Source organism: Magnolia sinica, chromosome 6 (assembly GCF_029962835.1).
Source record: "Magnolia sinica isolate HGM2019 chromosome 6, MsV1, whole genome shotgun sequence".
Taxonomy (NCBI): Eukaryota; Viridiplantae; Streptophyta; class Magnoliopsida; order Magnoliales; family Magnoliaceae; genus Magnolia; species Magnolia sinica.
In genome coordinates this window covers 62,352,039-62,376,046 of record NC_080578.1, presented here as the reverse complement: position 1 = coordinate 62,376,046, position 24,008 = coordinate 62,352,039, and the positions used below count along the sequence as shown (strand labels likewise).

The 24,008-nt window shown below is 39.3% G+C and overlaps 2 protein-coding genes across 6 annotated transcripts in view; one reads left to right on the top strand and one right to left on the bottom strand.

Annotated features, from left to right (window-relative positions):
• Nucleotides 1–9,320, top strand: part of LOC131248802 (serine/threonine-protein kinase PBL34-like) — a 30,257-nt gene extending 20,937 nt beyond the window's left edge. Inside the window, exons 4-6 of one of the 2 annotated variants that reach the window (XM_058249261.1) lie at nucleotides 3,642–3,778; nucleotides 3,949–4,072; nucleotides 8,475–9,320. In XM_058249261.1, coding sequence (XP_058105244.1) covers nucleotides 3,642–3,778; nucleotides 3,949–4,072; nucleotides 8,475–8,983 — 770 coding nt within the window. In that variant the 3' untranslated portion in view covers nucleotides 8,984–9,320. Of the gene's footprint in view, nucleotides 1–3,638; nucleotides 3,779–3,948; nucleotides 4,073–8,474 lie in introns of both variants that reach the window. The other variant, XM_058249259.1, reaches the window with a different exon arrangement.
• Nucleotides 9,321–11,585: 2,265 nt separating this feature from the next.
• LOC131248803 (uncharacterized) overlaps nucleotides 11,586–24,008 on the bottom strand; it is a 97,957-nt gene continuing 85,534 nt past the window's right edge. For 2 of the 4 annotated variants that reach the window (XM_058249265.1, XM_058249262.1), the window contains exons 6-7: nucleotides 17,311–17,465; nucleotides 11,586–11,836 (exon numbers count right to left, since the gene is read on the bottom strand). In XM_058249265.1, coding sequence (XP_058105248.1) covers nucleotides 11,741–11,836; nucleotides 17,311–17,465 — 251 coding nt within the window. In that variant the 3' untranslated portion in view covers nucleotides 11,586–11,740. Of the gene's footprint in view, nucleotides 11,837–11,997; nucleotides 12,279–17,310; nucleotides 17,466–24,008 lie in introns of those variants that run through there. The other 2 variants (XM_058249263.1, XM_058249264.1) reach the window with 2 other exon arrangements.

The window sequence follows — 24,008 nt, the reverse complement described above, 5'->3', positions numbered from 1 at the left end:
TCTTACCAGTTATTAGAAGCATGATTTGAGTGGTTTGAGGATACTCGTGAATTATTAGAAGCATTAGGCATGTGCCATCATCCAATGAGAAAATGGACAATGACAGGTTCTCCTAATCTGAGTTTTTTTTTTTTTTACTATTTGTTTCTTATGATCAACCCATTAATCTACATGTAGTAATTGCTTAATTATCCAAGCTCAAGCTTTGCATTTTTAATCAGAAACATTTGGTCAATTTTGGATTCAGAGTCCAGACTGACGCTGTCTAGGCCGAGGTTCAGCTCATCAACATCCCTATCAATTTATCATAAAAAGATATTTTGGACCATATTTCATGATATAAAAAAGTAGGTCATGTGCATCTCACAAGGAATATGTTGTTTCTTAATTGCAGTCCATAGCTTGTGATTTTGTCCACATATGCCCTTTGCTTGGGAGTTATACAGGGAAAGTGGTGTGTGGTGTACTTTTCAGGTCTTAGGATGGGAAATGGAGGTTTGCCTTTATTGGGGTATTTAAAACATCTGTATATCCCTACTTGTAGTGGCAAGATTGTTATTGACAAGTATCAAGCAGCGTTACGTATGGATTTGAAACTTTCATATCTTTTACAAGGTCTACGTTCCCCTTATAGTTCACCACCATTTTGAAATGGTGGTGACTCATTTTCCTCACATGTGGCATTTGTGCATTGACCATCCAGACCTTCCAAATTGTGGGGCACATTGTTGATAGAGAATATCTATAAAGTCACACAGATCACGAACTCCTAGGCTATCAAATGATGGTTAAAAGTAAAATAGTGAGTGGTCAAAATTCGAAGGGTAAAATCAGATGGTTACTATCATCTTCTCTATGTAACTTTTCAGGTTACATGCCATCCCAATTGGGTCAGTGTTTTGGACTATTTGAACTATGTACAACTATTCCATGTGTACCAAGGTATGCCAAAACAGTTACGTAACTGTAAGCATGGAAACAGGTTTTTCTATTTTATTTTAATTAAAGTCGTAACGGCCATTACAGCCCGCATTGTAACGGTAATGGCGGTGACCGTTACGGCCACCGTTACCATTATAGAATACCTTGATGTGTACTGTTGAAGAGTCACCACTACCTTTAAAATGGTGGTAAACTACAATTGGAGTCCAACCTCTTTAACAATAGAAGACTTGGGCCAAGGCAGGCCCCACTTTGCTATCAATTGATGGTTAGGACTCTTCACCTTGTATTTTTGGATCTAGTGGTCCTAGTTTATGTCTGGTAGGCTTTATGAGCCATTTATTTGGTTGGTGGGCCTCATGGGATCACATGAACTCGAGGATCCCAATGGGATAGGCTAGGGTTGGCCCTAGCCCAGCTTAGGCCCTTACGGGCTGAAAATGCCCTGGCCTGGCCCCAGCATTAGTTTGGTTTGAAATCAATCTAATAGTTGGGGGGATTTTTATCAAAGATTCATATTGTCTGTAGAGTCTACAAATTTGGGGGGAGGTGTGTAGGAGGTAGGCATTCCACATATTTTGAGTTGTGAGGTTCCTCAAGTATTGTAAGAAAAGTAGGATGTCAATAAAGTTATTTTTCCTTCTCTACTCAATATTATTGTGGGAGTACTCTTGCCCATTTCTTTGCAATTCATATATTGATATCCCCTTGATTTGATAACCGGGCTGCACTATTTTGGTATCAGAGTGGGTTATCTTTGAAGATTTTTGTTTCCACATCACCTCCTAATGGCTTCAAAGGGGGTGACATGGGAAGAGTTTGCTCAAGTAACCCAATTGATCCGCTCTCATAGAACGAGTAGATTTACTCATGCATATGGTAGGCAATCTCACTAATAAAGTGGGAGAGCTTTGACATTGAGAGAATTCAAAGATCGAAGATGGAATACGTAGGGGAAGGCTCCCAACATGACCCTAGCCAATAACGGGTGGCCCCATCTTAAGAAGAACCAATGATCAAATCCTTCGACTGTTGGAACGTGATAGAGAGCCTGTAATTAAAATAGAATTCCGGAATTCTATTGTCATTTGCATGTTGACGACTACATCAATTGGCTAAGCAAGGTGGAAAAACTATTCAAGTACTAGAAAATCGCAAGGTTAAGTTAGTAGCTGTGAAGTTTTCGGGTCACGCGTTAGCATCGTGGAATAATCTCCAAGCCGAATGAATTCGTCAAGGTAAGGAGAAAGTCAATTCTCAGGAAAAGTTGAAGAAAAGTTAAAACGGGAGTTCCTACTTGCAACTTATGCCCGTGACCTCTATTAAAGATGTTATAATCTACGTCAATGGAACAAATTGTTAAATGAATATACCAAGGAGTTCCATAACTTGACATTACGGGCAGGGTTTCATGAGTATGAAGACTGGAATATTTCAAAATATCTTAATGTGGTCTTAAGTCAGGCATAAGAAATAAATCAGCTTTTAAAGATGCATACGAGATATCTGATGCATACATGCATTAAAAGCCGAGGATATAATTAATTATGGACTTGGAAGACGATTTTATACCGTAAAAGGACCATCATCAACAATGGGGCAACATCCTAACTTCCCACATAAGGCGACCATAGGGCCTTCCATAGATCGAGAGACAGTGGGCAATGTCCAATAATGAAGCCAAACCCAACCTGAAGAGAGGTGGTTATGGATGAGGGGCTAGTGCACCAAAGATGGGGCAAAACGTCACTCCTTTCGCATACGTAAGTGTGTAATATTCATTGAACTGGATTTGGAAGCTTATTCTGGTATTGTCACTGTGACATCCAGCCACAGTTACCTGAGAAATTGTCTAAGCGAATAAACTCTCGACAATATACCTATCTGTATCACAGAAGAGTTTTTCTTATCAGGGAGTGATATTGACCCAATTAGTGGATTTTCAAGGTTCTGGTGAAGGTTATTAGTTGGGCTGTCCATGCACTGCTCAAGGATGTTGGCAACTGTCCTTTATATGTTAGAATGAGTCTTTATCTGTGCTTCAAGGAGACCAGTTGAATATTTGCTACTCTTGGGGGATGTGGCTCATTTGTGACATGTGGCAATTGAAATCAAAGAAAACGTTGTGTTGGAGGCACATGTGGCCTTCGCTGTGAATATCCGTGCTTAAAGTGAGCATGTGGTTAGTGAAAAGTTGACTAGGTTGAATTGTTTTTGGGGGTGTTTGCTTTGTCTAGGAATTGTTGGCTTGCACATTTGTTCTTCATTCTATTTATGCATTCTTATCATATTATTGTGAGTCAGAAAGATGGTCCAGGAAAACAAGGAACTTGGTTTGGACTGTTGTTTCTGTATATCTCTGGCACGTTAATTTTTTAAAAGTTTAATCATCCATGTTGTTCAGTTTAACAAGTTTCTGCTGCTTTATATTAGTGTATGCTCAAAACCCTTCTTCAGTATCTGCTTGGACAGTTTCTTTTTCTGTCACACATTTTTTTTGGTGCCATTTCCTTGAGGACATTGTTTGGTTCTAGTCATTATCGTCATCTAATACCTTTATTGTTCATGGTAGGAATTAATTTTGCAGTCATTTTGATTTTTTAATAATAAATTTGGCCTATATTTTTATTTATGTTGAAATGGCTTATATATTACCGATGTTTAATGTTTTCTGGTAACAACCATGTTCTATACAGAAGGGTCCCTGCCTCTCCCGTGGTCCATCCGAATGAAAATTGCACTTGGTGCTGCGAAGGGCCTTGCTTTTCTTCACGAGGAAGCGGAAAGACCAGTGATCTATCGTGATTTCAAAACATCTAACATCCTGTTAGATGCGGTAAGTTGTGAAAACCATGGAATAATACCTGTCTCTATGTATGTATTATGCATGTATGTATGTATGTGTGTGTATATGCGCATGTAGGTAGGTGGGTGTGTACGTATGTTGCTTGTGCGTATGTATGTGTGTCATATTTCTTCTTTTTTCCTGAATATATGCTCTTCCAGGAATACAATGCTAAACTCTCTGATTTCGGGCTCGCTAAAGATGGTCCTGAGGGTGATAAGACTCATGTATCCACTCGAGTAATGGGAACATATGGCTATGCAGCTCCAGAATATGTCATGACAGGTGAGTCTATGATTAAATTGGCCCTTCACTCACTGCACCAGTTTCCATGTGCAGTATTTGAAATTTCAAACAAATAGTAAATTATTATTCTAGCTTGGCTTTTCTGACTATCTGCTGATTCTACACAACTCATAGTTATATAATTCCTTGGGAACCTTGTTGCAAAGATTTGAGATTGCATACTTTGTTTTTCCCCCCTTAACTTTAGGCCCTTGTGTAATGTTTTTATTTATTTATTTATTTAATAATAATAATAATATTATTATTATTTTTGCTCCTGTATTTTGCAGGATTGTCAACTCAGTTGTTTTTAGGTAATTTATGATAGTTGGATTCCATTGAATTAGTTGTAGAATAGCTAGCTACTAGCTATTGCGTGTGAGTACCGTTGCCACTGAAGCATCACAGCTAATCCTCTCTGTGATTTAGCTATCAACTAGAAATCCGTGAGCATGACTTTGCAAGTGGATCTCATTTCTGACTTTCCAAGTCTGGTTGGTTAGATTAACTACTGACATATTGTACTACCCCCATTTTTCACAATCCTAACTCTTCTTCAAGATTCATGAAGGGATTATGGGTACAATGGTAGTAACCTGGAGATACTAATGCTTTAGTTGTGAAAGCAATGAAAGCAAAGAAAAGATTATTGTAAGATCAGATACTAATAAATCCTAAAGCTCTGTACAATGCTTAAGAAAGTCCTTCAGCTTGATTCATATCAATATAATTGATCTTCTTGTAAGGTCCATTATAATTTATAATCAACAGATAAGAATTGCCTGCTTGCTTAATCCACTGGAAAGCCTCTTGCAGCTGTTATTTCTCATATACTCTTCAAGATCTGGGGCAAAGTCAGGACGTGCTTAGATGAACTATTACACCGAATCGCAATAATTAGGTCATCAAAACCAAAATAATCAAAGTTTTTGTAATTATCTTGGTAGTTTTTTTAATCATGTGTTGAGATTTTCTTGGGAGATTTTGGTTCTCTTAACCAAAAAAAAGAAAAAACTTGATAGATTCCTCTCCTGTGGAAGGACTCCTTGCATTATCCTAAAATGCAATTGTGCAGGAATCCAAACCCATACTTCCAGCATAGATGCAAGGGAATTAGGCATTTGCATGTGACACCTAAAAAGATGAAGGTGAGATGGTAGCAGCCAGAATGCAATTGCAAGAATGATGAACAAATGACAATGATGGTCATGAAGGCAAATGCAATGGTGACCGAATCTGTGACTGACGCGGCAGACAATTTGTTCAGAAACAGAGATGTGACAACAGGAGTGGTGGGGAGCTGAATTAGAGGCTATTCCTGGTGTAAGGACTATCAAGGGGAAAAGGCCGGTTCTGCAGATCTAGTTGAAGGGGCCATTTGTTCCAAGCAAAGTTCAGCCCTGACTAGCTATGACCTGGAACAAGCTATTTGGGCACAACTGTTCAGGACTGGCTATTCTGGTGCTATTTATCTGTCACACTGGAATGAGGATTATCCAGTACATGCAGTGCATGTGCAAATTGACAACTGGGCACATGTGTCATGCGTGGCTCTTGCAAATGTATGGTGGTACTTGTGGCACATCAGCATGTGTACCGCAGCTGAATAGTTTGACGTAATAGGGATAAGCAATCCATTTCTTTTGGAGACAGCAACTCTCCGAGGATCAAAATATGAAGACAAGTTTCTCACTTTTTTGAATTCTGTGGAGAAAGAAAAGACTATCCATGTACAAGTTGTATGACCCCGGATCGGTAACTGAGACAAATTTTCTTGCAACCAAATGACTCCTAAGGTCGCAATGAAAGAGTATAGGGGTGGAAGACTGCGTATTGGTTAGAAAGCACAAATGGAGAATGTTGGAGTAACTACAGAGATAGTTCTGAAACCTGCTTTCACCGTCTTCAATATAACAACATTGGCAGCCTTAAAAGATTTTTTTGGGAGCTATGGACAGATGGAAAGATGTCTTCATTTTGAAATTCAAGGCACTTCGACTCCGAAGGGATCACTTTTGTCTGCTTTCAATCCATGGGAAATTGCAGGGTGAAAATGGGACTGATTTAAGAGAAATTGGGTTGAACTACTGGAGAAAGAAGGTTGGGGAAAGCGAAAATGTAGCTAGGGGGCAATCAAATGTCTCAATCTAGTCTTTTAGCTGGTGAAAGGAGGAGACTACGCTTTTGAGCATAGGGAGAGGAGCTGAAGTAACTAAAAAATCCTACAAGGTACTCAGTTCCTTTTTTTTTGTTGGGGGGGGGGGGGGGGGGGGGTTGCGAGGGGTGTAAAGGAAAATGTTTCCATCAATAGGCTTGCAGAGTTAGTGACTTGGGCCACAGAAATGGAAAATGACATTCTAGGTTGGGTTAAAAATGATCAGTGCCTCGTCAGTACTATTCTTGGTTCACACGGCCAAAGATGCTGTAGAATAGTATCCTCGGAAAAGGATTTTTTGACTGTCCTCTTTAGTTTTGAAAAGAATTCAACTGGAAAAGGATCGGATCTGTCAAAGATGGGGTCGTGACTGGCTTTAAATATTTTTAATGAGGAAGTTATCTTGGAATTTATAACCAGAGATATCTGTCTTCTTTTGTGTACAGCACAATGCTTTTCTGTGTCCTATTTTGGATCATGTGCCCAAACTCCAAATTTCGACAAGATGAAACTTCTTGTAAGAAAGTGGAGAAATGGTGGAATGAGCAAGAGGTGGAAGGATGATGTGGATTCAAATTTTATAAAGAATTGCAGTAGTAGAGGATTATTGAAGTGGAAAAGAGAGTGCTTTGGGTGCATTGACAGCACAGAATCGTCTTCTGTGGGACCCCCAATTTTTTTAGACACGGAGCAAATTTCTAGGGTTCCATCTTTGGAGGAAAGAATCAAGAGATATATTCTTAAGAGGGCATATCAAGAAATGGTGAAGGGGGAGGAGATGTCTTGGCATCAGAAATTGTGATTGGCTTAAATAAGGGAGTGAGAATATGAAGATTGTTCAAGATTCCAACACGCAGTTGGAGGGAGCATCTATTGAGGGTTCGGAAGAAAACAAAAGGTAGTAGTCAATTAACTCCTTACGCGTAGGAGAACCTGCATGGCACCTTCTCATGATGGGATAAAGTTTGACTTGCTATCTCATGATAGGGTGGATTGGGCTGGAATGGGCATTTGAAGAGCAAATAGTTAGGCAATTTTTGAAGTGGAGTGGACCAAACACGAGGACTAGATAGTTTTTCTTTTGGTTTCTTTAGGAAGTTTGAGACATGATCTAAGTAGATGTTATGGAAGTGATTTGCCACACACATGCATGCACATGCGCGTGCACGCACACAAAGAAGAAGAAGAAGAAGAAGCCATGGATTGACGAAGGCATGAATGCTGCTACATTATCTCCTTTGCACAAGTAAGAAAGGAAGGAAAATGTGGGGTGAAAGATTTTAGGGCTGTTAGCATTGTGAACAAGTTAAACAAAGTGATTCCTAAGATGATTGGTAATAAGACTCAAAAATATTTTCACGAAGTCCTCTCCGGAGGACTGTTAAATCCTAGATGATCTTTGAAGGGTGTTGAGCTTTTCCCAGCTGAAAGATCTCTAGTACATGGGAAATCTAGAGTTGGGCTAATTGTTGAACATAATAAAAAAGGTCCCCTTGTACAAAATAGAATCCCTTTATCCGATTGCAACTCCAGGACTGATATAATCTGTATAAAAATTAAAAATCATCAGTCAAATATCTTAATTTTAATTTCATCTAACAAATGCCCCTTAAACATTTCAAGACTACAGGGGCACTTCTTAGATGCTCTTGCTCAGTTGCTCGACTTTTTTGAGAAATGTCACTGCCTCGCACTCGCTCCTCATTCTACTAAATAAATAGCGACTTGTTTTGAATACTATAATAATTTCAAATCACTGTGTGACAAACCTTTCTAAGATATCATTCATCTTCTTATTTCTGATAATTACAGTGTTGTTTTGCATGGAACTGAATATGAATACCATTTCTTAATATTCTAAGGATGGAGGGAGGGGGACCCACTAAATGAATGGTTGGTTACCAATTAGCAAGAGGATTTAATGGTCATTACGTTTTCCTAGAATTGTACAAAAGAATACGAGTCTGACTCAGATACTTAGCTCAAGGAGATAAGATGAAGAGTCTCCCTTCCCAACAACTTGAACATGCACTCGGAGTTGGAACTCCAGAATGGAAGTTGGAATTTGAAAGTCTTTGGTGTGAGTATTATTGTGAGGTTTTCTGACATGATTTTATCTAGTAGTTGTAACTAATCCTCCCTCGTGCCTTTATCCTGAGAATTTGGGGTTTGATGATCATCAATATATCTGAGTCCTTTTATGGATTGTTGATTACATTTCTAATCCATATCCATCTTTGGTCCCAGGTCATCTAACATCAAAGAGCGACGTTTACAGCTTTGGAGTGGTCCTACTTGAAATGCTAACTGGACGAAGATCCATGGACAAGAATCGACCAAATGGGGAGCACAACCTAGTGGAATGGGCCAGGCCTCATCTTGGAGAAAGGAGGCGGTTTTATCGACTCATAGATCCCCGCCTCGAGGGTCACTTCTCAATCAAAGGTGCTCAGAAGGCTGCCCAGCTGGCCCACCACTGTCTCAGCAGGGATCCAAAAGCTCGGCCTCTGATGAGTGAAGTCGTCGAAGCTCTAAAGCCACTCCTGAACCTGAAAGACATGGCCAGCTCATCGTACTATTTCCAGACCATGCAAGCAGAGCGGGCTGCAGCCAACCCCAACAACCCTAATGCCAGAAATGGTATGAAGTCGCAGGCATCCATGACAAGAAATGGACAGCCAATGAGGAGCCTCTCTTATGGAGCACATGCTTCTCCTTACCACCAATCACCAAAGCCCAACGGTAAACAACCGTAGACATGGGTGTTCCCATTCCACAGTTTCTGATTCTCCTTTTTCTTTTTCTTTTTTCCTTTAATGTATTTTGTTCGTATGGGGAATACGGGTTCTCTTCAAAGAGTGGATGGGTGGTGGGGAGTAGGGTGGACTTGTGGGGACGTGGTGTCTTTTGAAAGTGATGAGAGAAGTCTGATGATGAGCTAAAATGGAGATACTAGAGAGAGAGAGAGAGAGAGAGAGAGAGAGAGAGGTGGCATGGTAAGTTGCTTATAAAATTTATTTGGAAAATGTAACTGAAGGAGGATGATATACAGGGACGCAACTTAAAATGACTGATGAATGTTTTTACCCTTTCTTTTGTTGTTGTTGTTGTTGTTTTTTTTTTTTTTTTTTTTTTTTTTTGATTTCTAATCCTTATAAATAGTAATTGTCGCTTATTTGACAGGTGTCTCTCATCTTTTCTTTGTTGTGATCCAATTACAAGTGCTATTGAACCAGTGTTTCTTTGATGGCTTTGGTAGGGGATGTTGAAGGACTCGATTGACTCTTATGCTTCTTCTTTATCTGTTTTTCAATCTTCTTTGATGGCTTTGGTAGGGGCCCATTTTTTTTGGTGATTCACCACTGGGGGTAGTTGAAAATTTTTATATGATTGGAACGACCTACCTAGCACACTTCCATTGGCGGTATTGTAATAGATGGATGAGAAAGGGGTTAAAAAGGGATAATTTCAGTCCACGTGGATACAGGTGGCTGGACCACGTGTGCTACATGAGGTTGGATCCTGTATTTTCCAGACATTGGTCCCTCTAATCAGAGGGTTGTTGGGTCCTTCACGGTCCCCAATCTTCTTTTTACAGGACCTTGGGCTTCCAGTGGGTTCGGTTGGGTCATTCACATGGTCGGCCCACTTGAATGGGTAGAATAGATCTCTCTCACACGCACCTAGGGGCTTTATAATCAGGGTTCCGTTGCTATAATATATATATATATATATATATATATAACCTCATCGGAACTTCCCACGAGGTCGAGCTGTGTGGGCCCCACTATGATGAGTGTTGATCATCACCCCATCAGTCAGATGCATCATTCCATGGTGGGCCATGGGCTTAAAAAACAAGTCAATCCATGGCATGGGTGGGCCACACCACATACAACAATTAAGGGGGATGACGCTCACATTAAAACATTCAATGTGTGTCCCTCGTGTGGTTCACGAATCCAGCCCATCCAATGTGTCCCTCGTGTATGAGGGGTCAGGCCAATTTTCAGCCGCATCCAAAACTCAGGTGGGCCCCACCAAGCACTTTAATATGTTTTAAACATGTCTTCACATGATTAAAATTAATTAACCTGACTCAATTTTTTTAATCGCGTAAAAGACAAGACCCAGAGCTGGTCGACTGGACAGTTATTTATTTATTTTTACTAGGTACAAGTGACACAGGCTAACTCGAGTTCAGGTGCCTACTGACCCTCCTATTGATGGGTCTTCTCAACTGGGGTTGTCAGTGTTTGATCCAAGAATGGCAGCACTGATTACTATTAAGTATCCAGTGGGCAGTTCGACTCTATGGGAACTTCCCATGAGCTCCAGCTCTGTGGGTGCCTGATAACCAGCAATGGGTTCTGGTACCCACTGAGGTGTGTGTATTGGGTTCAAGCACTCATTTGTGGTGAAATCCCCATTGTGTGAGTGGATGGGTGTGTATGGGTTTCGAGAGCTTCCCACGAGAATCCTGTGCGCCCCACCGTGATGTGTATCGGATATCAAACCATCACCCATATGGGCCTAAAAATCAGGCCAAACTTGCCTTAAATGGGCCACACCATATAAAAATTGCTGAAAGTGGATCCCCACCCATTGAAAACTTCCTGATTGTTTTATAGGGCCCAACTGAGATGTGGTTCAGACATCCAACCCATCCACTGTGTCTATCCAACTTGGATGAGGGGTCACACTAAATTTCAGGCCATTCCACACCACAGGTGGGCCCCCACCAAGTGTTTTTAGATGTTTTAAGCTAGTCTCATTTCTGAAGCTGAGCTACGACAGTCTTCAAACCTCGATAACAAGCTCATATTTCCCAGTGATATCAGATTAATAGATTATCATGCATCTCATTTTCTGCTAGACCATTTTCCCAGTATATTGCAACTTGGGGAAAAAAAAAAAAAAAAATCCCATTTTAAGTTCCCAACTCTCACTTTGTTTTGTAATATTGATGCAATGCTCAGGCAATGTAATCTCCATAATAACCATTTCCCCCCATGAAATTCAACTTTCAGTTTCCACCATTGAGAATGCAGATAGAGTAGACATCATTGTGAGCGGCCCAGTAACTATCTCACTTTCCACCAAGTGATGATTGAGATATGTATTTGCTTCCACTAGCGTCGAATGATTTCTCAAATAGAACAACGATGCACAATCCTAAAGTCATATAGGAACTCCCATGAAACCCACCTCACACATTCGAGAGTTTTTTTTTTTTTTTTTCCCTTTCTTCCTTCTTCTTAAACTGATGTATGTACAAGCTTGTCCAATTGTAGGGGTGGGGGTTCCACATGTAAGGCAGTAGGTAGATTGTATGGGAGTTCCCATACAAGAGTGGTATTGGGGGAACCTGAATCAAGCACCTGGATTACTTTGATGTGCATTAATTATGTTATTATTGGTAGGTTCACACCTCATTGATCTGCTAATGTCCAATAATTACACATGTACAAGAACAAGGCAGCTTTTCTCTAGAGTATCAGCAGCTGAATCACTCAAGCTTTCCTGATTAACTGATCCACCGATGTGCTCTCAAATATCTTGTCAGCATTACCAACTTCGAAACCGTCCCGCCTGTGGAACTCTTTGATCTAATTTTGTTCACCAAAAACAAAAAAAAAAAACTTTAAAGGCGAGAAATAGTTCTAAAAAGATTCCAAGCATTTATGTGCCTACAATGACATCAACTCGATAATCAGAGAGGTAATATACAATGCTCGGCCTGAGAATATCTAGTGGTTTGGTGAACCAAACTGCTACTGTGATGGGCCAGGCTGGGCACTCTACAAGACCTCACAGAAAAAGAAAAGAAAAAACTGACACGGGCAACAGTCTCCTTCAGAAACCAGATAAATGCACACATTAGGCAGGACAAATATCAACAGAACACATTTGAAACAGAGCCATAGAAGCCAGATCTAGCACCAATGCCACTAGGCATTGAGTATTTTGCATTGAGAGGATTTGGGGTTGAGCTTTCCTATTTTAATCACATGAAAGAGGTGACGGACCCTGCCCTCCAGTTGAATTAGCCTGGTAAGGAATGAAGAGGTCCTGAAAACCATTAGAAGTAGAGACTAATCTCTCCTCACAATAATGAAGCCAATAATCTTTAGGATACAAAAATCGAGACCTATTAATTTATGTTGTAGGGAGAATATGACATAAAGAAAGGTGCAGTTGGCTTTTATTGGCCACCTACAGCTGGACCCACAAGTTGGCAACAAAAATAAACAAATCAAAAGTAAACAACAGAAATATGTCTGGCCTGGTGATTTGATGTCTTTTAGTGGTTTCCTATGGAAGTTCCTCTACCAAAAGTGTTTCCATTAGGGTCACCACCTTACAGGGATTTCACGCAAACATATTATAGGAAAAGGAGAAGAGCAGGTTAGACTGCTTCCTTCCTCCTTCCATCGTCAACTGCTGCACCGGTTGAGGTTTTGGATTCTTCCGTGTCTGCTGAAGTTGTCATAGATCTGCCCATTGGTATTCGTAAAAGAAAATGTTTCCGTGTTTAATATCATATTTCCAACTTTGTTACCTTTAACCAATGTTTTAAATATCGACGAAATCGGTCGATATATCCCACGATATATCTTGTATCCCACTTGCACGATGCAAAACACACAGATAGTGTCGATATATCCCACATGTTTGATCCAGTGAGCATTTTCAATTTCTAATCCTTTTCTTTTATCTATTGAAATTATGTTAAATCAGTGTCAAATGGTTACGAATCCATTGGTTATTCATGTTTTGCATGAAAAAAAAAATCATGGAGTTGGATCTTTGATTTCAATATCCATTGGTTTTTCTTGTTCTCCATGTTTTTTTTTTTTTTTTTTGAAATTTTCCTACAACTGGCTATCAATTGAGACTAATTTCGAAGTATTTAGAAGTATTTGATAGAATGATCATCACATACACTCTAATTTCAAAATTGTAGTCTAGGTGGTCCAATTTGGAAAATATTGGGGAAAATTTGAAATTTCTCCAATTTCTCCTAAATTACTTGCAATATTGCACTCTAAACATGAAATCAAGCATGTATGAGGGCTGATCTACTGATTTGTTAAGTCCTTGTCAATTTTTAGAAAATAAAAATAAATTTTAATTAAAAATTTAAAGAAAGTTATTATTATCATTATTATTATTATTATTTTTTTGGAAATTTCCCCTCAACCAGCTGTCAATTGATACTAATTTTGAAGTATTTATGAGTGTTTGATGAAATGATCATCACATACACTCTAAATGTTATGCATTCAATTTGAATATAGTAGCATTAGTTCAGTCAAACAATGCATAACTTAAGACCCTATACAAAAGAAACCTATTAGGCGCACTTCTTTTTTGAGATGTTATCATTTAAAAAATGTGTATTACGTTTTTTTTCAAACAATCCCTGAAGTTTCATTGAAAAATAACCATTTTCCCAATGTTTCCCCATGTTTCCCAAAAAGTGCAATAAATTACCCGATACAAACGATTTATCTTGTGCGATAACCGATACGCATCTGTATCCTAAGGATGCAACATGTAACGCGATACCAATATTTCAAACACTGCCTTTAACTACTTATCCACCAATTATAGAAGTTTGCTCTTGCTTTATTTGTTGTTTCTATTCCTAAGAAAGTTCATTATGCATTGTTGGATGAAAATTGGAAAAGGGCTATGGATGAGGAGATGAACGCTATGTATTCCAATGGTACATAGGAGTTAACTGATCTTCCATTTGGTAAGACTCCAATTAAATGCAGATGAGTTTACACAATTAAGTTTTAACTAGATGAATCAACCGATTGTTACAAGGCTAGGATGGTAGCCAAGGGCTACACTCAAATTTATGGAGTTGATTATCTGATATCATTTTCCCCTGTGGTCCAGCTCAATTCAATACGGGTTGTTATCTCTGTAGCTATCAATCGTGACAGGTCTTTATTTTAACTAGATGTAAAGAATGCTTTTCTGCATAGAGAATTACAAGAAAAAGTCTATATGGACTAACCTCCTGTATATGTTGCTCAGGGGGAGTTGTGCAAGGTATGCAAATTAAATGAGTATATCTATGAGCTGAAATAGTCACTAAGAACCTCATTTGAAAAATTTAGTCGAGTGGTGATATCATATGGAATAAAGAGGAGTGAAGTAAATCATTTACAAGAAAAAATCTATATGGAGTAACCTCCTGTATATGTTGTTTAGGGGGAGTCGTGCAAAGTATGCAAATTAAATAGGTATATTTATGAACTGAAATAGTCACTAAGAACCTGGTTTGAAAAATTTCAGTAGAGTGGTGATATCGAATGGAATAAAGAGTGTAAGTAAATCATTTAGTTTTTTCGTGGTACTTCATCTGGCTGTAATGTGCCTGTGGCATATGTGGATGACATAGTAGTTACAGGTGATGAATTTGAATGAATTGAGAAATTGAAGTCGTATCTTCACTCCCAATTCCAAAATAAAGATCTTGGTTTCCTTTAGTATTTTCTGGACATCGAAGTGGCAAGATCTAAAGTTAGGATAGATTTGTGCCAAAGGAAATATATTTGTGATTCGTCAAAAGAGACGAGTATGATAGATGCCAAACCAACAAATACGTCATTGGACCCTTATCTCAAGCTTGATCTTGACGAAGAAGAGTTGTTAACAGATCCATGTATGTATAGAAGACTTGTCAGCAAACTTATCTAACCGTCACTAGGCCTAATACTGCCTTCTTTGTTAGTGTGGTTAGTCAATATATGCAAGCTCCTAGAGCTACCCAATTAGTTGCAATTATGAGGATTCGTAGATACTTAAAATGTACTCCTGAGAAAGGTATCTTGGATAGATCTCATGGACATCTCGAAGTAGCTAGTTATTTAGATGCAGATTATGCGGATTCAAGACATGATAGGCGGTCAACTACAGGCTACTGCACTTCTCTTGGTGGCAATGTGGTTACCTCGATGAGCAAGAAACAGAATGTTGTTGCACGGTACAATGCTGAAGCGGAATATAGATACAAGGCACACAACTTGTGACTTGTTTGGTTGAAATCACTTCTGGAAGAATTGGGATTTGTGGTTCAAGCTCCAATGCATTTACACTGCGACAATCGAATTGCTATGCATATGCCAACAATCTAGTGTTCCATGAGAGGACAAAGTATATATAGGTCGATTGCCACTTCATTCAAGAAAAGATCTCTCATAAGGAAATTGTCACTCCATATATTTCATCCCATGATCAGATTGCAGCTTTGCTCACCAAAGCTCTTGGGAAGTCTCAGTTTGAAATGTTTATATCCAAGCTAGGCATGCAAATGATATCTATGCTCCCGCTTGATGGGGAGTGTTAAATGTAAATGGTATAGCTCGAGTCCCTTGGACTTTGGGCTTTCAATATGGATATTTGGATTGTGTTTTAGGCCCATAGTTCTATCCCTCTTTAAGTCACTTAAGAGGGGTGTTCTTTTTTCTTTCTTTTTTCTTTTCTTTTCTTTTTCTTTTTCTTTTTTTTTTTTTTTTTTTTTTTTTTCTTTTTTTTTTTTTTTTGTAATTTCCAGCAATTTCCATCACATTAGTGAAAACCCTTATAAAACTAAGATCTGGGGATGCATGGAGGCTTCTCTCTGTGAACTATTCTGCCTCTCTCTAGTCTCTCTTTCTTCTTGTTTTCTCCTCTATTTCCTCTTTTTTCTAGCATTTTATGAATCTACGTAATTTCTATATGAAATGATGAATGGCATTATTGTAGATCCTACATCAGTGTTGTCTGACTACTAATGCATAAGTTGAAGATAAATCTTTACATTCTAAATATAAATTTACATAAAAATTTATCAACAATAAGCGAGAAATCATAGCTTTCGGTCATTGGGGTAGATGTCGCAAAAAGGAAATGTGCATGAATGATAATCCAGACCGCAATCTAGCTAACACTGGTCGAGTCTATGGTCATCCCTTGTTCTTGCTCAATTGTGAGTCTATGGTTCTTGTCCGATTGCGCGACCCAGGATTGTGTTGTCACTTCAGGAAAACTACTGATACAATGGCCTATTTTTAGTTTGTCTTCCATTCCACCTAATCTACTATCATTTGGCGATTTTATAGTCTAAATGCAAAAACATGTTGATTTTTTTTAAAGGTAAAACATGTTGACTTTATGTAGCTAGCTTTCATTTGAAACCTAAGCAATTGCATGACCAGCTTTACTTCTGGAACTGAATCATTTGAGCTGGCTATGGATGTGACCATTGTTTGAAAACTAGGAACTTCAAATCAATCTCCCTAACCAACGAGTCAAGATGGTTGACACAATGATTTGATCAAGTTTCATAAACTTTGACCAGGTTTATTTAATACTTAACATCAAAATTCAGGGAGCCCAGTCTTTCTGGAAGCATGCACATCATATGTACTTTTGGGTATACCATAGCGTGTGTGTGACTTTGTAAGTAGAAAGAATGTATATTCATAAGAAATGTTATAAATATTCATATGAAGAACATTTTGATTTGCCACACTCTTTGCTGTACTGATACATTGCTTAAGTTAAACACCGATAATCTGCCTACTGCATCTCAGATCCCATAAGGAATCTTATCACTGTATATAGACAACAGATCTCAAAATCAAAGAGAATATAAAATGTAGGAATTCAGCACTTGTTGACTTGACACAATGGTTATCTCTGATTCTTCAAACCAAATTATTCAATTGAATTCAAAAGCAAGTCGGTAACATTGTAACTGACTAGCAGCACTCATGGAGATGAGAGTTGACAGAATAATTAAATCTTATGAACAGCATATCCTGTCACAAGATTTGAATTTGAATTTGAACTTGAACGATATTTTTAGTGGTGGCATATCATAGATTCGTATGGACATCATTTTTTTTCTTTTTTAATCTTTAATCTTTTATTTTTATATCAAATATCAAATAACAACCAGCCAGATCTCTTACTCAAGGGAGCAGAATGCAGATATGGTTTGAAGAAAACATCCACAGTTCATGCATTGCTTATCAGAGAATCACATTCGAAGCAAAATGTAAAATGACAATATGCATACCTCTTCAAGAGGCAAGTTCCTATACTGAGGGAGAACAAGACGCTCTGCAAACTCGATATATGAACAAGGAACAGCTTCAGTGATTCCATCAGCAAAATGGAAAGATGTCAAATCTGCTACTGTCGAACTTTGCAGCAAAAAGCCATCAGGACTCACTGTTTACAACAGACAAGAAAAAAAATTTAAAAATAAAAAAAACTGCTCATTTTTCCTCTTCAGTAAATCAGCAGTAGAAACAAATAAAAGCACTATATGCTCCAAAATGAATGGTACAGTAACTTTACTAGACTTGAGACACACTAAGCATATAATCCTCGACTTGTGGGTATCCAAAGTATACTTGGGTTTTCTGTTGTACAAGTAGGCCCAATAGTTCGGTATCCATACCATTGGCCAGATGCAACCCCATCGATGGACCATAATGGAAATTCTCCCAGACTTGACGATCCATGTGCCAATCTTGGGCCCCTTTTGAATGGGAAACTTTTCTCTATTTATGTTTTTAATAAACTATTTGCAGGGTGTAAATAAAAAGGTTATGATTGATTCAAGGAGACTATTGGGGCATTGTCCATCCACATTACCGATGATCAGGATCAATAACCATGGGCCCCACTAGTACAAGTGCCCTGTGGATATCTAGTACAATCTGAAAACTCAAGTGCCCTGTGGATATCTAGTTACAAACAACTTGTAAGAGTTGAACTAAGTGAAGCAGCCAAAACTCACCCACGGGTACCCCCCGGCATGTGCAGGCAACACAACCACCCGTGAGGTGGATGAAGTGTTCTTTAGGTTGTTCACTGGATGCCAAGTAGTTTATCTCGTTTAAGTCCTTAAGAGGTCAATTGACTAATGTTCAGAGTATCGATATCGCTACATGTATCCATGATTGGGAATAAGAAAACATGTATCGGTATCTCTGATATTATCATTGATAATTGGAAAAATATTGATGTCTGAGGGAAACATTGGGAAAAATATCTGCTTCTTCCATTAATAGACCGGCTACTATTGCTTCATCTAATTCTGATTGTGATCAGATCAGTGTTTCACTATCGCGGGAGCAATATGCACATTTTATATCTTTTAGTGGGCTCTACATCCATCAATGCTCCCTCCATCTCTACAACCACTTTGGCTCATTCAGGTAAAGCATTTCTTTCGTCATCTTCTTCCGCTTGGATCATCGACTTTGGGGCGTCCAATCATATTTCTAGCGATCTTAGTCTCTTCTCTTCTTTTAATGGTGTTTCATCAGATGCTTCCATTACTAGCTGATGGTACATTATCTAATGTCATTGGAGTTGGTATTCTTTAGCCTAATGCATCAGTCTTCGTGTCGTTAGTTCTATATGCACATAAGTTTCCATTTAGCATTTTATTTGTAAGTAAAACTAACAAAGTCTTTGAATTGTTCCGTGTCCGTCTTTCTTCTTATTGTATGTTTTAAGACCTCAAGACGGGCATGACAATTGGTGGAGGTTGTGAGAGGAATAGTGTGTACTAGGAGAGAGAACCGGTAGATGCGCAATGCTTCCTACAGATTCAACAATTCAATGGCATCGTCGTTTAGGACATCCCTCTTCAGAATCTCCAAACATTGATTCCATTTCTTCCCAAGTTATCAAAGTTGAAGTGCAAATGGATATTGAAATCAAAGCTCCAACTCCATGATTTTTTATGCAAAACATGAAGAACCAATGGATTTGTAACCATTTGACACTGATTTAACATAATTTCAACAAAAAAAAAGGGATCAAAAATTTCAAATGCTCATCGGATCGAAACCCCCCCCCCCCCCCCCCCCCCCCCGCCAGTCATGCTAGTGGCAGCTCGAGCAAAGATCTTGGACAATAACGTAGCCTTAATCGTGGATGTAGTTATAGTGCTAGGTTTTGTTGGTGCGGTGGTGCTATCGTTAAAAGCAATCTCGATTACGAGCATAAGCATTTGCTAGTATGGCAACTGTTGTTCTTCAAGATATATCAAAAATAGCCATTGTGCGGCCAAGATGACACTGAAGATAAGTTTGTTGCGCGGCACGCAATGGAGAAGCGGTGTGCATTAGCGCGGTGAAAATGGCATGATCAAGAGAATGGGTTTTGAAGAAGAACGCCCAGGATAAGCAGGATTTTCGCTGCGTGACCGTGCATTAGAGATGCATTGTGCAATCACGCAATGGTATTTGATTATGCGGATTTAGGGCTCGCATGTGTGGTGGCCTATAAATACCCCTTCCCCCTCTCATTTGCAACATTCACAAAGTGCGGAGCTCCAGAAGAATTAGAGGGATCCCAAGATTTTTCCAAGATCTTCTTCAGGTATTCTGTGGTGCGACGCAAGAGGAGAATAGCAGAAGATGGGAACCTCGAATTCCACGTTAAGACTTGTTGCGCGGTTGCGCAATAGGCAGGAAGCGCTCATTGCACGACCGCGCAACAAACAAATTTGATCCACACAACCCTTCTGTCATTGCAAGGGATGCTTCGCAAGCTGGAATGCTACTGGAATTGCTATTCAATTTACTTTCCTTTATTTCATTGTATTTGCATAATATGCTTTGTATTTGAATCAAGGGAAATATGAGGATGTAATCATAACTCAGAATCAATAAAATTAATAGATGGTTGTTCTTCATTCTTCCCTTTGTTATTATTGAATGTGAGTATTCCAATCGAGATACATTCGTTTCTTGTCGAAACAAAATGGCAACTCCACTGGGGATCGGAAGAACAAAATGGTTGTTCTTCATTCTTCCATGTTTAATACTAACTTCGGAATTATCATAAGAACGATTATTATGAAATGGCTCCGCAACAATTATAAAATGGCAACTATCAACGGGAACATCCTCCCCTTCATCTCCAAAGCAAAGTGTATTTCTGTTTAGCTTAGATCACTAATACATTGTCGTTTCTTCATGAACTTCATTTTTTTTTTGCAACCACAATGAATTCACTTCCAGTCAACACAATTTTCTACTTTACCCCGAATGGGTTTTCCGTCGAGTACGCTCATGATGCACGAACATCACCCAAGAGCTTGGTAAAGGAGGTTCAGTCAACTTTGATAGAGGGTAACAGGTTACAGGTAGTAGTCAGAGTGGTTTCTGCATCACCAATCCCACAGAACAATGAAGAAGAATGGATAGTTGTGTCGTTTAGAGGAAAGAAAGCCTGATCCTATCCAGCCAGAAGTCCGATTCCACTACCGACGGTCAGAGGACCTATTAACGCGGCAAGACAGAATTTTGCGTTGGCCCCACTGCCACTTTATCCAGGACAAGTTGAAATTCTCCTTCACATGATTTCCCGGTCCTTCCGACTGCGATTTCGCAATGGACTAGGAGAGAAAAGGGAAAATCTCCTTTAATAAATAAGTCATCGTCATCGGGGTTTACTACAACTATGCCGTTGCATATGCTGACACTAGACATTCCCTTGCCTATATCACTGGGATCGCATGAAAATACTAATGAGTCGAACAAAGATTCCTTTTCTCCGGACTCTCCCGCGAGAATGTATCCTCTTTCCTCTCTAACGATTGAACAAACAAGAAGTGGGGAAGCAACCATTTACATGGCAGGAACAAGCTAGAACCACCCACTGTCTACAAATGAACGTTTAGCTGAAATGGCCTGTGCGCAAACCGTTCTCATGGAAGCATGTAGGAGTCTTAGAGAAGCATTGGCTACTTTGGCTCACAACGTAGCCCGGGTCGTCGCTCCTGTAATGACCACAATAAATAGCAATGAACAACAAGCAGAAGGTCTGTAGCCACCAAAGGCAGGGTCACATGGGTCGGCACCCACAGTTCACACGATATCATATGATGAAATACGACAGGTGACGGCCGATGCTATCCGGATAGAAAGAGAGAGGGAACACCCCGGGAGGTTCCGTTTCAGAATGCCATACCCTTGCGAAGTCGAGGATGTACCATTTCCAGCAAACTTCAAGTATCCAGACTTCCAGAAGTTTAATGAGGATGGATCGCCAGAAGAACATCTTATGCACTTTATCACGACCACAGGGAACTTCTCTACAGTCCCGCAATATTACTTGTGACTGTTCGGATCATTGTTGATAGGAAAAGCCTTTAGATGGTATTCTGGTTTGGCACCGGAGTCTATACGTATATGGGATCAAATGCAAGGTACTTTCATGGTTAATTTCTTCTCGTCCTATAGAGATGTCAATATCACCGAGTTGGCTTCCGTGCGACAACGGGAAGGTGAACCAGTAGAGAAATTTATTGACCGATAGAAGACTTTGGGGGCATCGTGCCCACAGCTTCCTGGGGAAAAGGAAAAGGTGAAAATGTGCTTGAACTCCATGGAAGCCAGGATTGCTTTTGGACTAACAAGCGCTGATATATGAACTTTTTGTGATCTCGCTACAAAAGCTCATGCACTTGAGGCCATGACCAGGAAGATGCCCGCCTTCAGGACCGAAATGATACATCGAGGTCCAAGCCAAGTAGTGGCAAATGTAGCTAATCAGAAAAGGAGAAAGGATGACCTTCGTGGTCGTCAAAGGACAAACATGAGAGAAGATAAAGATCGTCATAGAGGTCGAACGACCGACAAGCGACACAGGCCATATGGTAACCACGAAGGATACACGTTTGAGAAAGAAGACGTACTCCCCATGATGAATCAATTATTGGCTGCAAAGACGATTAAATTACCCCAATCAAGGTGTACAGATGAGATAGGGAAGAAGAAAGAAAAGTATTATTGTCACCATCACCGCATGCTAGGACATTCGACTGAAAACTACTTCACGATAAAAAAATATACTTCAGAAAATGATGAATCGAGGTGAGATAGTGATAGAGAATGAGGCAGAAAAGTGACGACAAATATGATGTCCGCGTGAGATATGAACTGCTCGCATCCAATTCGTAATGATCATGATAATATAACTATTATCGGATCATCGATAGAGCCAACTGGGTCTTTGTTAGAAAATGAGCGTGAAACAACGACGGCCATGTTACACATAGGAAGAAAAATAACCATCCCCTTACAGAAGCAAGACTCTACAACAATGCGGGAAGAAGCTCTAAGAATGTCACAAGAAAAGGGTTCCTCATACGGTGAAAAGAATCAAGGAGACAAATATTGCAACTATGCGGATAAAGACATCCACCATAGAGTCGTCAAGAATCCAGAGAGATACCCCTTGTAATGAATCTCTCCACAAAATCTCGATGTTGTTTGCGACTATCCCAATCATCCTTTAGAGAAGTTAGTTTGAATGAATTGACCTCCACCTGCCAAAAGGAAAATGAATCGATCGAAAGATTTATCAATCGGTGGAAAACTTTGGGGGCATCTTGTCGACAACTTCTAGGAGAATCAAAACAGGTTAAGTTATGCTTGGGCTGTATGAAACCAGAAATGGCATTTGGCTTGATTAGTGCAGAAATACAAACTTTTCATGATCTTGACACAAGGGCATGTACTCTCGAAAAGATGGCCAAGGAAATGTTCGCTTCTCGCTCAAAACCGTTATGATGGAATCTTAAGGAAACATCAGCTAATACCAATGGCAAAGAAGGCAAAAAAGGGACTATTTAAGTAGACAGAGATTGCAATAGAGAAAATGGGGATTGTTTTGCGATCAAGATGACAAATAAAATATCTAGACGATATAAGGACAGTAAAAAATATGTGTTCACAAAAGAAGACACTCCCTATGATGAAGCAATTATTGGTCGTCGGAAAAATCGAGTTACCTCAGCCAAAGCGTTGTAAAGAACTAGGGAAGACAAGAGAAAAAGATTATTGCCATTATCACCGTTTACTTGGGCATCAAACTGAAAAGTGTCATGCCATCAGAAGTTTGTTACAAAAGATGATCAATGAGGGCGAAATCGTTAAAGAAGAATAGGACGAAGGCAAAAGAGCACCAATTAACACAATTTCTCTCAAGAGTACCTGTGATTCTTCAAGAAAAAGGCATAGTTTCAATAATTACACAGTCCATCATGCTTATGCACAAGATTGAAGGTAGATCCGATTCAAGATAAGATGGTCCTTTTTAATTCTCGAAGAAAATAATGACATGAATTCTGATTGCGAAGGTTATCCAAGAAAAGCCTATCTAGTCAAAAGGAGGCAATATGGCTGTATAAATTCTTTTCTAATGAGACGAATATTCTGGTAACAGCGCAAACTCCAGTAATGTCTCTTCAGAAACTTTCTTTCTTTGATGATGCGAGAATGAAGAATTATCAATAAATAGATAAGTCAAAGATAGATGCAATTTACGGATATTCTTTCGAATATATCCCTCTAAGCAGCTGCATGGGACTCTTGATCCATTGATCCCGAAAAAGGTAATTGTCGATTTTTCGATATGATAATTGTCAATAATGATTTTGCAGGTCAACGTTGAGGCCAGAATCATTATCGCAGTCGAATTGTTAAATATAGACACTTGGACCGGAATTATTATTGCGATTGGATTATCGTTGAGATCTTCAAAAGGGCCTTAAAAATTATATATACCCAAAAAAAGGCTATCGCACAATATTCTCGGATTATCCCCAATTATCTCCGGACCATTGTCGATTAATTGCAAGATTATCAAGCGTTGATGATCTTCGGACTATCATCAATTGTCTACAAAGCTATCAAGTGATGGCTGTAGCCTGTATCCGGACTATTGTTAATTACAAGTCATTAA